The sequence below is a fragment of the Petromyzon marinus genome, chromosome 62 (genome assembly GCF_048934315.1).
Source record: "Petromyzon marinus isolate PM22_M1 ecotype Great Lakes invasive population chromosome 62, UKy_Petmar_22M1.pri1.0, whole genome shotgun sequence".
Lineage (NCBI taxonomy): Eukaryota > Metazoa > Chordata > Hyperoartia > Petromyzontiformes > Petromyzontidae > Petromyzon > Petromyzon marinus.
The window spans coordinates 79,857-98,531 of NC_133728.1; the positions used below are offsets into that span (position 1 = coordinate 79,857).

At 48.5% G+C, this 18,675-nt stretch overlaps 1 protein-coding gene across 1 annotated transcript; it reads right to left on the reverse strand.

The window, feature by feature from the left end:
* Window positions 1-89: 89 nt before the first annotated feature.
* LOC142906238 (tyrosine-protein kinase SRK3-like) lies at window positions 90-11,184 on the reverse strand. Its single transcript, XM_076053611.1, has 8 exons — window positions 11,068-11,184; window positions 5,802-5,965; window positions 5,221-5,389; window positions 4,813-4,875; window positions 4,343-4,495; window positions 3,318-3,499; window positions 2,421-2,577; window positions 90-1,590 (listed from the first exon to the last, which is right to left on the reverse strand). The coding sequence occupies exons 1-8, from the start codon at window positions 11,171-11,173 to the stop codon at window positions 1,391-1,393; spliced, it is 1,194 nt and encodes a 397-aa protein (XP_075909726.1). The 5' UTR covers window positions 11,174-11,184; the 3' UTR covers window positions 90-1,390.
* Between the last annotated feature and the right edge of the window lie 7,491 nt (window positions 11,185-18,675).

The following is an 18,675-nucleotide window of genomic DNA, read 5'->3' on the forward strand; positions in this document are numbered from 1 at the left end:
CGAATCGAAGAAATATACATGGAACATTTCGATTTAAAGCTTTCGTGACTGCAATGATTCATCTTCTTTGGTTCTTTCGGTAACATCACATAGAACCAAAGAAGATACATGGAACAGTACAAACAAAACAGTACTAATGAAATGGTAATACATGAAACAATACATGTATTACAAGCTTTAAATCGAAAAATACAAACGAGTCCATAGAGAAACCGAGAGTCGCATCTGCGAATGGTTAGCAATCCGTGGGACCTCTGCTCGTGGTAGCGGGAGAGGCAGGAGCATGTGGAATCGCTGAGAGCCTGCATGGCCACTCACAGGTGAAATAGTCACTCGCATACACAGCCAGGCCCACAGCAGTTGGTGGCCATGCCTCTCTATGGGCAGGGGAGCGCATTTGCTGAAAGGGGTAATTCCGTGCGGTCCCTGATATTTCACAAGAATAAGAACGATGTCCGCTCATGACGCTGCACCGCCCACACGGTCCCCCTCATTGTCCCGAGATCCCACACGTGAATCGCGATCGGCCTCCACAGCCAGAGAGTCTCTCGCGACAAGAACATGTCCCATGTGGTGCAGGGAGCGGCAGTGGCGTCCTCCAAATGCCGCCGTGAGTGCCGGGGTTGTGGCTGTGCCTGCTGCTTTATCTACTTCCTTACGAAGAACCCCCCGATATTGCCATGAACATCCCGATGTAGCCCATTTTACAGCTTGTTTCAAAGAATAAAAATGTATAATCGTTGATCCTTCGGGAAATTACCCTTTTTCATAGCACATAAACCAACGTTATTATATTGTTTTTAAATTCTACAAATATTATTTCCCACCCTCCCTGCCACACGCGAGCAATGCTCGACAGCCGAACTCATGTTTTTAAATCTCAGAACTAAATTTTTGACAAAATGTGAGTGAAAAACCAAACTTAATCATGTTTGATGGTGTTTTTGGTGTTGTGCAATCATTCGTGATGGAGCTGAGACCAACTCACTATACTTGAGGACCTAGTTTAATCGCAACTCAGTCTCTGTGTGAGTCTACGGGTCTCTATGTAAGTTATTGGTCAAAGAGCTGAGACCATCAACTCACTGTACTTGGGAACCCAGTTAAACTTCATGCAAGTGACTGGCTGCCAGGATCAGAACCCAGGAGCTCAGCCGTGCCGGCTCAGCGCTCTGACCTCCGAGCCACATGTGGACTAAACCCGATTCGATCACACAGGTGGCCGAAAACAAACACCGTGGTCCCAAAACCCGATTCCCAGCAGCATCAGCTCAATGCCTCCAACACGGCCATTACGATCCACCTGGCCACTCGTTAGTGCATATCCCACGTGCAAGTTCGTGGTCGGACTCGAAGGGTTTTCCTTAAAGTCCCCCTGTTTCTGCGACGTTTAAAAGCCGCCCTTTTCACGCTGGTAAGCGAGTGAGACTCTGTGCAGCTCTGGCTTGAGGTCTGCAAAGGACGGCCTCTTCCTGTGTTCTGCGTGCCAGCACTTGAGAATGATCCGGTACACGGCGTCTGGGCAGCCTTCCGGCTTCTCCAGCCGGCCCCCTGAACAGACGAAGTACTGGATGTTCTTCATCGTCATCCCTAGAGACACACGCATGGGTGGCAGTTAACAACATGGTGGGCGGGAGAGCGGCACGTGCCATTTGGCACCCTCCCACCTGCCCCCTCCATCCTACGGCCCGATGTCGAGAACTTCAGGGGTTAGGGGGGGGCTTTCTCCTGGAAGAATCAGCAGAGATTTAATTAACAAATAGCTGTATAAAATGAATGGCTACCGATAGAAAACCACCGCATTGGCTACCGAAAGAAAACCACTGCACGGTACCCGCTCATTGCTCTCGTAGAGAAAGGGGGGGGGGGGACTCAGAGGAGCCAGGAGGAGGAACTGCAGACGAGGAACAGGGAGGAAGCAGCCACATGGTGGGGAGCCAGCGCTACAACAATTGCCCAAGCTCTGCGGTGCTTTAGACATTAAGGTAATGACACCTGAATATATACTGGAGCAGCTGGAAAAAAACCCAAGCGTGTGAGGCGGGGGGTGATAGGTTCATCAATTAGCTCCCAGCCTGCGTGGGTGGGGCGGGGTGGTCGGGCGGGGTAGCCAAGTCCCCCCCCCTCCTGATGAGGGAGAGGGAGGGGAACAGGGGGACCATCGTGCCACAGCAGTGTAGGGGACACGCGAGGGACGGGACTTTGCCCAATACGGTCCGGCTTTGGGCCTTGCATCGAGCAAAACGTCGGACAACGGCCCGTGGTGACAACGTGCGGACAGCCACACCATCCCACTCGTCATCATCATCGTTTTTATTTCTTAAAAGTGTATGTCTTATCAAAATATCTCAGAGCGCTTTACAAAAGCAATAAAACTAATAATGACCGCACTCACGTGCTGGGTGCTGGGCCGCTCTCACCTGAGTATGGCATCGCCCCGAAGGTGAATATCTCGTAGAGGACCACGCCGAATGACCACACGTCACACTCGCGCGTGTACACGCCGTGCTCCATGGTTTCCGGGGCAGTCCATGGGATGGGCACGTGCATGCCGTCCGTTATCTGGTAGTAGTCACCCTGTGCAGACCGCGAGCGTTTCCATCCCTCGTGAGCCCCACCGTCACGGACACAGCGCCCGGCAGCGAGTACAGCAGCAGCAGCAGTAATACATTCACACGTTTGCGCATCACGTGACATTTTTTTATGAATGTGACTGTAAGGTGGAGGAGGGCGCACAGCACCCAAAACATCCATTGCGAATCACAGACATTTCGATATACGTGCGGCAAACCACGGGGGGGTGGGGGGGGGTTCCCATTTGGTTGCTGGCAACGCAACCCTCGTCCACAGCTGGAGATCACAGGTCGCACTGCCAAACGAGGCGTGGCTGTGTAATGGTAGCTGGAGCCTGACAGAGGTGGCTGCCAACTCACCACGTGGCACAACCATGTGGCCGAAATTGAGCCGGTAATGTAGGGTGGGAAAAGAGACCTAGGTGGGGTACAAAGCCCCTGTGTCGTGCTGCTCATGCGTGGTTCACCTCTCGATGTGCAGACACCACACATAAGTGTTCATTAATTGACCGTTAACACCTTAATATATAGAGGACTGCACAGCTTGGGCAATTGTTGGTGCTACTGCTATCTCCCCGCTCCTCATCTGTGGTTCCTCCTCCTGGTGCCTCCTCCGAGTCGCCCTCTGTCTCTCTCGATGTGAGGGATGAGAAGGTACCGTGTGGCCGTGGTGCCGCCACGAGGTCACGTCGTCGCTTGATGACCATAGAGACACCCCCCGCCCCCCGTCTCCAGCGCTCCCACCTTCAGGAAGTGGGCGAGTCCGAAGTCGGCCACCTTGCAGATGCCGGCGTCCCCCACGAGGACGTTCCGGGCCGCCAGGTCGCAGTGGATGTAGTTGTTGCTCTCCAGGTACTCCATGCCCGAGGCGACGCCGTGCGCCATGAACAGCATGTCCGCCAGGCCCAGCTCCTGCCTGCATCGGCCTGTGTTGGCAATGGTGGTGGCGGTAGTGGCGGTGGCGGTGACGGTGGTGGCGGTGATGGCGGTGGCAGTGATGGTGACGGTGGTAGTGGTGGCAGAGAGAGTATCGGTTATCTGATATAATTTTTACATAGTTTAGTATTCATGCTATGAAGCTCTTTTCACAAATGCCCAGTAGGGGCGGCCATTCAACGTGAGGCGCTCTGCTTCACAGACAGGTAAAGGTATCCATCAGGGTAGCGATGCTGCTCCTGCTGCTGCTGTGTGTGATCCCTACGAAGTAATTTGCAGGTGATTTTGCAGCATTTCAATGTTTTGTGGCCAATAACAGTAACATTGTTATAACTCTCAGCTATGAGTAGAAATTGCAGAGCCCAGTAGAAACCCGTGGAGGCCAGGGGGAGATCATAAAAATGGCAAACGCTCACACTCTCAGTCGCTCACACTCTGCAGAACAGAGTAAGAACATACACAATCCACACACGGCAAGGCAGCTCGAGTTGGGAATCAAACCCAAGCGTCTTCTTGCTATGAGGCACGCGCGTTGGTTGCTGCTGCCGCCGATAATGTTACAGCTTCAGCCAGATATTGCTGGAGAGAGAGGGAGGGAGGGAATGAGGGAGGGGGAGAGGGAGGGAGAAAGAGAGGGAGAGAGGGAGGAGGAGGGAGAGGGGGAGAGAGCTTCAGCCAGGTACAGCTAGAGAGAGGGAGGGAGGGAGAGGAAGAGAGCTTCAGCCAGGTACAGCTGGAGAGAGGGAGGGAGGGAGGGAGAGAGGGGGAGAGAGCTTCAGCCAGGTAAATCTGGAGGGAGGGAGGGAGGGATGGAGGGAGGTTGGGAGCTTCACCCAGGTAAAGCTGGAGGCTGCCGTTCGGAATGAGCTCTGTGACGATCCAGCAGGCGGAGCGGTCCTGGCAGATGGCGAAGATCTTGAGGACGTTCTCGTCCTTGAAAAGAGTCATCTTCCTCACCTCGCTCAGGAAATCCTTCGGGGTCGTGGCTGAAAGGGCAAAGTTCACAGTTGACGTGAGTGCCAATGCTCGTTTAGCCTCAATGGTGCCACTGTTTGTGAATCACCACCGCCGGGTGCTGATTTTATTGTTGGAATGCTCCTTGTCTCGGAAACGTGAATAAAGATTTTTTTTTAATTTAAATTATTGAAATAAAAAAACCTAATGGATTGAAATGTTTGTATCATGCATGAAACTTTTTGTTAAAAGTGAAAATCTTAAATGGCGTGAAAAAATATTAAACTGTCGTGCTCAAATAAGGACATAAAAAAGTTTAAGTCCATTGCAAGGGAAATGTGTAACTCACATTGCGACGGTGGGCACAGGCCGTTGAATTCGTCGCTGCAGGATCCCTCCATCTGCCCCAAATCTAACACGAGAGAACGAGCGGTGAGTACAGCACAGAGAGAACACTAGGATATAGAGAGGACCACAGAACTTGGACAATTGCTGGTATCAGCTCCTCATTGCCTGGCCGCTCCTGTTGATGCTGCTGGGTCCCACTCCACTACCCACACACCAAGTCCCACCCCACTGCCCACACACCGAGTCCCACCCCACTACCCACACACCGAGTCCCACCCCACTACCCACACACCGAGTCCCACCCCACTACCCACACACCGAGTCCCACCCCACTACCCACACACCGAGTCCCACCCCACTACCCATGGTGCTGGGTGCAGGCTGCGTGTTTGAGCGAGACAGCACCCACCCACATTGAAGATCTTGACGGCCACTCTGATGTGGCCATTCCACCGGCCTTCGAAAACGGTGCTGAACCGGCCCGCTCCCAGCTTCTCGCCCAGGTCGATGGACTCACGTGGCACTTCCCACTCGTTGAAGAGGTCCGGGCTCAGGCTGCTGATGGTTGGCACGTACTCCTGGCCAACGCGGGAAGGGGGGTTGGGAGTTGCAGGCAGTGGGGTTAGCAGATCGTACGCACAAATGTTGCAAATCTGCCTACTACCCCCGGGGTGGGATGGCGTCGAGGAGGAGCCGTACCATTGGCTCACCAGGAGAAGGCGGTATAGCAAAGTGTGGACTAAACTCCATCTGTCCCATCTGCACGGAGTAGAGTGGCGCCCCATCCCAAGCGTGGGTTTTCTCCGGGCACTTCAGCTTTCTGTCACGTGTATAAACACTCATTTAATCAGCTGAAAAGTCTTACTAGATAGAGGACCCCATAGCTTGGGCGACTGCTGCTAGCACTGCAGGTTGCCTTGTCGTGATGGAGGGGTGGCTCTGACAGAAATCTTCACCGCTCTTGCAGTGACCGGTGCTGTGCGCTGGCACCTTCTCGCAGGGCGGGCCGAGGGGACAGATCATGCCATCGGCCGTCTCCAGGTAGTGCTCCACCAGCTGCAGCACGGAGGCGAAGGCCAGGCCCTCCTGGATGCTCACGTGCCTGTCCGGTCCCTTCGTCACGAGGTAGTGCACCACCTCGCTCTGCGCATACACTGCCCACCCACCAGCCGGCGCCACAACACAATAACACTCGAGACGGGCGTTCTCATGCACAGGGATTGTCATCACGGGCATAGCAGAACCACAAAACACTGATAAGAAAACGATGAAACTAAACTTTTTTTTATATTTTACAAGATAAGGAGCACTGAGCTATATAGCTCTTTTTCAGAAGCGACCCGGCCACAAATGATACCTCAACGAAGTGGTTTATTAAGTGAAATTTATAGGAGCCAAATACGCTAGACCAGTGGTTCTTAACCTTTACTCCAGCCTTGCACCCATTTGGTTCTCAATCGTAAATAAATGTATGTTAATAAATACATATGGGTTTGATGAAACAAAGTAGTTGTACTTATGTGCCCTGCTTAATTTGTGTTTCAATTATTTACCTTGTGAAAACATCTGTCCGTGTCTCGCACCCCCAAAAAGGGCATCTCGCACCATCAGGGGGTGCGTGCACCCCAGCTGAAGAACCACTGCTCTAGACGTATGTTGTTGACTCTACATTTTGGGAGAAAACCCGGAGGACCCAGAGAAAAATCCATGCTACCACAGGGAGCGAGACAAACAAACTCCAAATATACAGGAGTCAGTCGGGATTGAACCTAAGACCTCCTGCATACCAGGCGAGGTAGTTAACATCTCACCACCGTGACACTGCTGGATGCGGACCTCACAGTCAGAAGAAAGGGCCTGGGTTTGACTCTGACCCGGGCACCTTTCTGCGTGGAGTTGATATGTTCGAGGGTAATACCAAACGCAGTTACAATAACACATCACATAAAGTCTGTTAAAGCTAACCAAATACTACACAAAGCCAGCGAATTATTATTACTAGAGAGAATACAGCACAACAGGAGTGAATTATATCACATTTCGAAATCTCTAAGGCACTTGCACTTAAATATCAGCAATAGTGTATCCATGCATTATTGGAATATAATCAATACTATAACACAACAATCGGCTGATAATGTATTTAATCTAACAAAAACTAACCAAATTAATAAATTCTCTAGACTTCATAACAAACAATTCCCAACTAAAAACGAACAATTTTAAAACAAAACCTCAATGAACTGAACTAACACTGATTTAACCAGCGACATGATTTCCGTCCTTTCTAAAGGCCTTAACTTTGCCGTTACCCCACGCACAATTCCAGTGGATGAGATCATTACTGAGGTAGAATCAGCGTTAAGACATCTTCCACATAATGAGGCAGAGATGACTAGACACGAGGTTGCCAAAATAATTGAGAATAGCAAAGTACCAAAAGTAAATATTAGCTCTAACGAAGCAAAAGCCTTAAGAGAGCTCCGTGTAAATAAAGATATCCAAATCCTGGCAGCTGATAAAGGCCACACTACTGTAGTAATGTCACGAGCCGATTATGATAATACAATTCAATATTTACTAGAGGAAAGTACCTACATTAAAATTAAACGAGATCCAAATAATACTTTAGAACGTAAGACTACTGCAATCATTGCAAATCCATTAATCCCCAAGACTGAGCAATACCAAATTAAGCCAAGGGCCTCAAAACCACCTAGACTGTATGGACTACCAAAGATTAATAAAATCGGCATCCCATTACGACCCATAGTCAGTACAATTGGCTCTGCCACATATAAATTAGCAAAATATATAACTAAACAAATACTGCCCTACATCGGTAGGACATCTTTATTCATAAGAAATTCAGAACATCTTGTGAATGTGATTAAAGATATTAAACTTAACCCTAATGATATTCTGGTGAGTTTTGATGTGATTTCTCTGTTCACCAAGGTTCCAGTTAACGAGTCGCTTAAATTACTTGATACACTAGTAAAGAATACAGGTTTACCAAAATATATTCCAAAACTAGCTGACCATTGTTTAAATAACACTTACTTCTTATGGAGAGGTGATTTCTTTAAACAAAAGGAAGGAGCAGCAATGGGCTCTCCTTTATCTCCTGCTATAGCAAATCTGTACATGGAAGACTTTGAAACAAGAGCACTTGCCTCAAGTACATTAAAACCATAGTTTTCGTTTAGATATGTAGATGACACTTTGGTTGTCTGGCCACATGGTAAAGATGCACTTAATGAATTTCTAAATCATCTCAATGCACAAAACCCGGCCATCCAGTTCACCGTGGAAATGGAGTTGAATAACATGCTCCCTTTCCTATATATTTCGCTTGGACATGGTCTAAATGGCAAAATAGCACACAGCGTTTACAGAAAGCAAACGCACACTGATGCCTATCTGAATGTAGATTCACATCATCACCCAGCTCAGAAATCCTCTCTTATCAAGACGCTCATACATCGGGCTAAAACAGTGTCAGATGGTGAAAGTCTAGGGAGAGAGATTAACATGTTAAAGAAGAACTACGACAGAATGGCTACAATAATGCTCAAGTTAACAGAACATTTAATTGACAAATCACGATCGCAAAGCAACACTGCTGAAAGTGATCAGATTATAAAAAAATACCATATATCTCAGGAGTAACTGACAAATTAGCCCGTGTTTTGCAAAAGCAAAACATTAAAGTAAGATTTGGCACAGTACACAAAATTAAAAAACTAGCATCTTGTACTAAAGACGAATTACCTAAATTATCAACAGAAGGTGTATATCAGATGAATTGCTTATGTGGCAGATGCTATATTGGACAGACGGGATGTAACATCAGCATAAGACTAAAAGAACACCAAAGGAACATTAAATGATCTCAAACACAACTGTCGGAGTGGCAGAACATGCTTGCCAACAAGGACACTCAATTGATTTTGATAACGTTGAAGCGTTGTGTAAAACTAATTATGACTGGCCAAGACAAATTAGAGAATCCATTGAAATTGAGAGAAATACAAATAACTTTAATCGCTCTGACAGCGACAGGCTTAGTGCGGCTTGGAAGCATATTATTAAATAATACATATTACCATTACAATTCCTTATAGGTGAAACGCATACTAACTGATTACTAAAGTAGTATATCATTACAATACCCCCCCCCCCACCTCTGATTTCTACACCTGATTTGGTATAGTGATTGGGTGGTTCAGTTATTAAATAATACACATTGCAACTGATTGCTAATCTACAACTGATTACTAATGATAACATTTAACTGATTACTAATCTATTATATAATTACACCCCCCCCCTCTCCGCCTCTGATCTCTGCACCTGATTGGGTTAAATGATGACGTCACCCTGCTGCTGCTCTATTTAAGACCGGGAGCAGGTGGAGGGCTTCACTATTCTGGCAAATCGCCCGATGATATTAAATGTAATTACCAGCGAAACGGCGTGCTCAAAAATTGTAAATGTTGTGGATTCACTCTTCAACACGCCGGTGGACTAACGTAGTGAACTATTTTGTCTTTTATCAACGTGACACTTTTTTTACTGATTGGCCATGTCGGGTGGTGGAGGGTTGTGACACATTTATAAATAACGCAATCTAACCCAAAAACCTTTGAGGAATGTATATGTTCTCTCGACCTGGCCTATAGAGTGTGTGAATAAGTGGAGTTTGTGTGATCTCCTCCTGTTCTACAGAGTGAGTGAGTGGAGTCCGTTTGATCTCCCCCTGTTCTACAGAGTGAGTGGAGTTTGTATGATCTCCCCCTGTTCTACAGAGTGAGTGGAGTTTGTATGATCTCCCCCTATTCTACAGAGTGAGTGAGTGGAGTTTGCATGTTCTCTTCCTGTCCTACAAGTGAGTGAGCAGAGTTTGTATGTTCTCCCCCTGTCCTACAAAGTGAGTGAGCAGAGTTTGTATATTCTCCCCCTGTCCTACAAAGTGAGTGAGCAGAGTTTGTGTGATCTCCCCCTGTTCTACAGAGTGAGTGAGTGGAGTTTGTGTGATCTCCCCTTGTTCTACAGAGTGAATGAGTGGAGTTTGTGTGATCTCCCCCTGTTCTACAGAGTGAGTGAAGTGGAGTTTGTGTGATCTCCCCCTGTTCTACAGAGTGAATGAGTGGAGTTTGTATGTTCTCCCCCTGCATGCGTTTCCTCCCATTGGTGTTGGACAAAAAATTTAATGCAGAATCCCCCTAAAAAAGTATTTCGAACCAGTGTCTCTCTTCTGTGTAAAGAGGTAATCATTATAATTGACGTGTAGGTTATTACAGTAGACTGCACATGTTTTTACAGACCTAGGCTGAACAAGAATTCGCTCGGCCGTTGGCCTACAGTGAAAAAAAGTTTGGCAGCCCTCTTCAAATGTATCTGTATGTGGCCTAAGCCAAGCGGACCACAATGCACTTTGGTCAGGAAGTGCTGGAGGTGTTTCGCGTGATGGCACATCGTGGAGGTTCCTTGGCCGTACTTCACCAAGGCGGTCGCTGTACGTTGGTGAAGGCGTACAGCAACAGACGCTGGAGTGCACAAGTAAACTAAAAACGAAACTACTGAGGACCGAACAACGCCGTGGCCTTCGCTGTTCTGCCGCCCTCTGCGGACCACTTTGATCTGAACCATCCGGAAAAGTGCACGGCAGTTGTCCACAAAAGCATCGAGCTCCCGGGACGCTGATCCATTAGACGAATGACGATAGCCGGTCGCTGATCTCTGATTGGATGCCCCGTTAGACCCACGACTGTAGCCACCTGCTGCTCTCTGACTGGCTGCCCCGTTAGACCCACGACTGTAGCCGGCCACTGCTCTCTGACTGGCTGCCCCGTTAGACCCACGACTGTAGCCACCCACTGCTCTCTGACTGGCTGCCCCGTTAGACCCACGACTGTAGCCACCCACTGCTCTCTGACTGGCTGCCCCGTTAGACCCACGACTGTAGCCAGCCACTGCTCTTTGACTGGCTGCCCCGTTAGACCCACGACTGTAGCCTGCCGCTGATCTCTGTCCGGCTGCCCCGTTAGACCCACGACTGTAGCCTGCCGCTGATCTCTGACTGGCTGCCCCGTTAGACCCACGACTGTAGCCGGTCACTGCTCTCTGTCCGGCTGCCCCGTTAGACCCACGACTGTAGCTGGCCGCTGCTCTTTGACTGGCTGCCCCGTTAGACCCACGACTGTAGCTGGCCGCTGCTCTCTGTCCAAACGCGGCAGGGAGAAGACGTTACCAGAGAGCGAGTAGGAGTCGGGGCGCGAGGGGCTGGCGCGCACCAGGAACCTTCCCTCTTGCCTGGGCTCCTTCTTCAGAAGCCTCTCGCACTCCTGCCGCTGCATCAGCCCAAAGTACCACCTGGGGGATGACAAACATGACCCGGTGGTCATCGCGTGCACTTCGTGAGAGCCGCGCGGCAGCATTGGTGTTGGCGACTCGGAGGCACCAGGAGGAGGAACCACAGACGAGCTGGAAGATAGCAGCCACTCAATGAGGAGCCGGTGCTACCAACGATTGCCCCCAAACTCTGCAGTCCTCTATATGTTTAGGGTTTAGGGTGTTATTGGCCAATTAATGAGTGCTTAGATGTTTGAGGGTTATTGAAGTTCGAGGCATTACAATGACTTCACAAAAGTGGGCTTGACCAGGTCATGTCATGCTCGCATTACTCTTGCTATCGTTATGCCACTCGTTAACCCAGGGAAATCCCACTGAGTCTCAAGGCTCTTTTTCAGGAGGGTTCTGCCAAATTTTCGCAGTACATGGGGCGACGTTGCTGCTGCTGGTATTGTGTGTGATCCCAACTGAGTAATTTGCAGGTAATTTTTCAGTATTGGGATGTTTGTTTGGCCAATACCAGGGGCACTATAAGTCTGTGTGGGTTTAGCTATGGGATGAAACCAGACAGCCCGGAGGAAATCCATGCCGAGCAGGAGGGAGAACACACACTCCACGTAGAAAGGAGCCCGAGTTGGAAATCGAACCCAGGCGCTTTTTGCTGCGAGGCACGAGTGTTACTATTGCGCTGCCAGACGGCGGCAAGTATCTGCCTGGTGAGCAGCATTGGTATGGACACAGGTGCTATAGTATAATGATCCCGAGTAGATCCACACCCAGTGATGGCACTGCAAGTCCAGGAAACAACCGACTATTAAGGTCAGCACCATCGTGCCCAGAGTCGTCTTTGTCTCTCCAGTGCTGCTGTTCACCCACCAAACCGTGCCATCGTTTAACGCTGAGTCGACCCAAGGGAGGCCCAGAACAGGTTCAGACACAACAGTGTTTGTTTTATCATGATGTTATCCACTCCCCCTGTACACACAAAGACAAAGGTCCCCCCTGTAGCCTTTAACAGACTGCTGTGTGGGTAATTGCTGTTCGTGAGTAGCATTTTTGAAGGCTGAGGGGGGTGGGTGGTCAGCACCACGCCAAGCCACCTTTATCTCCCCAATGCTAATGTTTTCACATCGCACAAAGTACTAATTTGATGCCGAGTCGACCACAGGGAGGCCCAGAACAAGGAAAAAAATATGCTCCACTGTTATTGGTAGTGAGCCGAAATCGAACTCGGGTCACCGGATTTCGCTGCGCAGTGCGCCAACCACTGCGCGCCCGCTCCCCCTCCACACACGCAGCGTGATTCTTCGCGGTTGTGAACGGACCGGCGTATACCGCAACGAGATCGCCGAAGGAGAATTTATATTAGGTTCAACAAGGGGAATAGAGGCAGCGTTTCAATAGAGCTGCAGGCGACGTCCTCTCTGCTAACATTCACCGTGAAGGCCTCAGCGAGGCCCTGAGTTTGGCTCGCGAGAGTTCAGCCAAGGCGGGGTTCGGGCGATCCCATCAATGACTGGCTTCGTGTCGGGAGAGGTCACGCAGTGTTTATTTGTTTAACCCCGCGAGGGAAACTCGAGCGAGACCCCAGAATAGTCTAATTTGCAAGAGTGAGAGAGCGAGTTTACTTTTCAAGTAGATTGTGTTTAACCAGAGGTGGGACAATGGCTCTGAATAAAGAGTACAGCAATCTGATAGAAAATCAGAGCCAGGCAAGAGCTCTACAGAAACCGATAACACCGCACAAAGATCAATCAATATTATAGTCATGTAAATATCGTGTTACGTAAGTTGTATCAGATAAATAAAAATGTCGCCGAGGACGACTCAGAGGCACCAGGAGGAGGAACCAGAGCCGAGGAGCGGGGAGGGAGCAGCAGAGGCCAAATCACGGATGTTTATATGTGGGAGGAAACCGGAGCACCCGGAGCAAAGCCACGTGTGCGAGGGAGAAATACTCGATCCCATAGAGGTGTAACAAGTGTAGTCCACATGTCGACTGCTCCGCCTTTTCCTGGCGAGCCAGGGTACGGGAAGGGAGTTTCACAGCCCATCTGTGTGTGACCCACCAACCCTCGCTGCTGCTGTCTCCACGGCGCTCGATCGCAGCAGCCACGTGCGTAGCCACCGCAGCCCGGCTACACAGCTTTGATTGTTGTACAGTACTGATATATAAACAGTACGGTACTCAAAGCTCTTGCACCGATAGATTCAATGATCCATTGCGGTGCTGCCATCTCATAGCTACCTGGCAGCCCCATTAACATTACAAAATGTGGCAGTCCCAGACTTTATATTTGTGCGCGTGATGGCGGCAGCAGCAGCAGCGAGGTTCATGAGCTCGATGCCAATGTCGAGTTCTGCTGCTGCCGTGACGAGAAAGGGCTTCAGCAGAGGGAGACTTCGTGTCGCGTCGCTGTTCTTCAAACTCCGTTGAAGGAGCGCTGACCAAAGTGGGTTGACTGTGCGGTCCTCAGTTTGGGTTGGCACAGCCACAGCCGCGCCGCTCTCGTCGCCTCTCTATGCTCCCAAGCACGAAGGCGTTTGTGGTGCAGCACCGGCCTGGGGACGTCAGTGATCTGATTTGTTTGTGAAACGAGGGGAAACCCCCTCGGAGCAGAAACACCGCGCGAGGCGGAAACCCACGAGCTGACAACAACTCAACAACCACCACCACACAGACACGGGCACACGCAGCACTCAGTCGTTGTTCATTATGCAAACGTCCATCACGAGTTCCTGAGGAACTGCGTATTGTTCCTCTTGTTGTTGTTGTTGCACTACAGAGGTGGATACCTGCTGGGGTGCCGTGATTTAGTTCCATCTGTAAAAGATGCTCTTCCAGACATACAGTACCCAGGCGTTTACAAACTAAAGTGCCTCTGTGGTAGTAGCTACATTGGAGAAACCAAAAGACATATCTCGGACCGCATCCGCGAACATAAAGCAGACTTGAAACACGGTAAGACGAACTCCTCTGCCGTGGCAGATCACTGTTACAATTCAGTGGGCTCACATGACATTGACTTCTCCAAGATGGAGGTTCTTTGCAAACCAACCGGCTACCATGAGAGATTCGTTCATGAGGCCATTCACATATACAAGCACAGAGACAATTTCAACCGAGAAGATGGATTCAGGCTTAGTAACCACTGGAAAGATGTGTTAAATCATTTCTGTTCTTAATTAATTGTAATTTTACGATGACCTTCAGACCGCAGCTCTTTCGCCAGCATTGCCTCTTAATACCTCTCACACCACGGTTAATGGTATGGTTTACAACATGGAGTATACTAGGGCCTCGCAGCTGTCTCTCTCCCCCTCCTCTGTTCCGACCATGGACGAACTCGTCCGTCTGAACGGGGCCCGTAGCTATCCGTGGTACGGAAATTTGAGGGTAAGAATCCACCCATTTTTTCGCCATATAGCATTGTGATATATAACGACTTATGGTTGGTAGCTTAGCTGATTGGAGAATATAGAGTTTATTGATAACATGAAGGTAATTTATATTTTAGTTTTTATTGGTTCACTATATAGTACTGTGAATAGCTCAGATGTGTAGTCATTTCTGTGACCAGTCACTAGCAAATCACCCAGTTATTTCAATGCTAAATTCGCCTAGTTATTTCAATGCTAAATTCTCCTGTTTGATTTGTACTAAGTGCCTCGGTGAATGTGTATGCTCTGACTTCAACGTAGCTATTTCTGTAGCAGTTACAAGCGAATCACTCAGCCATTTCAATGCTAAATTCTATGCTAATCCCATTGTCAAGGGGTGCCTCTGCGGATGTGTATGCCTTAACTTAGCTATTTCAATGCTAAATTCTATGCTAATTCCTTTTAACAATGGGTACCTCTGCGGATGTGTATGCTTTAACTTTTAACATAGCTATTTCTGTGACCAGTCACAAGCTAATCATTCAGCCATTTCAATGCTAAATTGTATGCTAATTCCTTTGTCAAGGCTCTTTGTTCCTCTCACACAGCTTAAAAGCCGTGATCTGAACGTGGCTCTCTCACTCCAGCGCTGTCCTACCAGACAGTCTCGCCCCCCTTCACCTGATGAAGGCCGCTTGTGTTGTGGCCGAAACGTCGTGAGAATATTATTGTGTTATTTTATTTTATCAATTTATTATTTTATTCTCATTCTACGTGACTTTACCGAAAGAACCAAAGAAGATTAGCATGCATGTCAAAAGCTGCGCTGGATCGCTCTGTCGCTGGGAGCATGGACACACATCGAGACCCGGACACACATCGAGACCCATACACACGGACACACATAGAGAACCATACACACACACGGACACACATAGAGAACCATACACACAGATGCACATAGACACCCATACACACACGGACACACATCGAGACCCATACACACGGGCACACATACAGACCCATACACACACACGGACACACATTGATACCCATACACACACACGGACACACATAGAGACCCATACACACACGGACACACATAGAGACCCATACACACACACGGACACACATTGAGACCCATACACACACACGGACACACATAGAGACCCATACACACACACGGACACACATAGAGACCCATACACACACACGGACACACATAGAGACCCATACACACACACGGACAGACATCTAGACCCATACACACACACGGACAGACATCTAGACCCATACACACACACGGACACACATAGAGAGCCATACACACACATGGACACACATCGACACCCATACACACGGACATACATAGAGACCCATACACACACGGACACACATCGAGACCCATACACACGGACACACATACAGACCCATACACACACGGACACACATACAGACCCATACACACACACGGACACACATAGAGACCCATACACACACACGGACACACATAGAGACCCATACACACACACACGGACAGACATCTTGACCCATACACACACGGACGCACATAGAGACCCATACACACACACGGACACACATTGAGACCCATACACACACACACAGACACACAAAGAGACACATACACACACGGACAGACATAGAGACCCATACACACACGGACGCACATAGAGACCCATACACACACGGACAGACATCTAGACCCATACACTCACACGGACACACATTGAGACCCATACACACACACAGACACACAAAGAGACACATACACACACGAACAGACATAGAGACCCATACACACAGACGCACATAGAGACCCATACACACACACAGACACACATTGAGACCCATACACACACACGGACACACATACAGACCCATAAAGACGCATAGTGATTCGTAGGGACAGATGCATATACATTCGACATTTAAGAGACCCATAGACATACATAGAAACATAGACGCAACATTCATTTAGAGGCCATATATACACACATACCCACAAATGATGATCATAATCAACCTTTTCCTATTCACTGCACATTACTTTTCGCTCCATCTCCGTGATGGGCGTCCTCATTGATGTGTTGTACTACCTTTGGCTGCCACTCCATCACCAGGCTTATCCATTGGTAATCGTCTCGTCAGGCGACGTGCTCTTTGCGATCACCTATTATGGTGACGTTGCTGCTGCTGCAGATGACGATGACAAAAATGATGATCTTGATGATGCTGCTGCCAGCTTAATGATAATGGCTGTGCTGCTCGATGCTGATGATGCTGATGATTGTAATTTGTGTTTAATGATGACCCTGTCGCTCGCGGCTGTTTGACGTTAAATCGAAATCTCATCAGAGACCCTCATGTTGCTTGCACGAACTGTTGGGGCGAGGGCTGTTGGCGAGCGCCTATTAAGGCTCTAAGAGTGCTCAGAGGTGGTGTGGCCAGATTCACGGCCAGCGGTCTTCATCTCCCGCAGTGCTGCTGTTTGACGCACCGCACTGGGTACTCGCCACTGAGGTTAGTCGCAGTTTGCAATGAAACGAAGGAAATTGGTTCATTGAAATGCACTGATGACTGTGCCACCACTCCTCACATAAACCGTGATGTCCTTCAGTTTCAGTTTCATTGATTTGGTATAGCCCTGTGAGCCATTCGGCTCTTGAATCGGGTGCAACCGCAACAAACAAAAAACAAAAAACACGAACAAGAAAACATCTTAAAGTGACTATGTGACTGTGCAAACAGAAAATCCAGGAAAAACACAGCAAAATATTCCTGAAAAAGCACCATACACCAATGCTGTGTGCAAAAATCCCGGTGGGATGCAAGTCAAACAACAACAACAACCACAAGACAACTTAGATTAAGGCCATCAGTCTAACTCCGTACTACAACAAACATGGCCAAACCAAAAAAGTTTTCGACATCACCAAAATAAACCCATAAAAGCAATGTGAGCCGTACACGAAGACGCACACAGACACGGAGTTTAGACAAACACACACAGACACACGGAGTTTAGACAAACACACACAGAGACACGGAGTTTAGACAAACACACAGAGACACGGAGTTTAGACAAACACACACAGAGACACGGAGTTTAGACAAACACACGCAGAGACACGGAGTTTAGACAAACACACACAGAGACACGGAGTTTAGACAAACACACACAGAGACACGGAGTTTAGACAAACAGACACGGAGTTAAGACAAACACACACAGAGACACGGAGTTTAGACACACACAGAGATACACGGAGTTTAGACAAACACACACACAGACACGGAGTTTAGACAAACACACAGAGACACGGAGTTAAGACAAACACACACAGAGACACGGAGTTTAGACAAACACACAGAGACACGGAGTTTAGACAAACACACACAGACACAGAGTTTAGACAAACACACAGAGACACGGAGTTTAGACAAACACACAGAGACACGGAGTTTAGACAAACATACACAGAGATACACGGAGTTTAGACAAACACACACAGAGACACGGAGTTTAGACAAACACACACAGACACGGAGTTTAGACAAACACACACAGAGACACGGAGTTTAGACAAACACACACAGAGACACGGAGTTTAGACAAACACACACACAGACACGGAGGTTAGACAAACACACACAGACACGGAGTTTAGACAAACACACACAGACACGGAGTTTAGACAAACACACACACAGACACGGAGTTTAGACAAACACACACAGACACGGAGTTTAGACAAACACACACAGAGACACGGAGTTTAGACAAACACACACAGAGACACGGAGTTTAGACAAACACACACAGACACGGAGGTTAGACAAACACACACAGACACGGAGTTTAGACAAACACACACAGAGATACACGGAGTTTAGACAAACACACACACAGACACGGAGTTTAGACAAACACACACAGAGACACGGAGTTTAGACAAACACACAGAGACACGGAGTTAAGACAAACACACAAAGACACGGAGTTTAGACAAACACACAGAGACACGGAGTTTAGACAAACACACACAGACACAGAGTTTAGACAAACACACACAGAGACACGGAGTTTAGACAAACACACACAGAG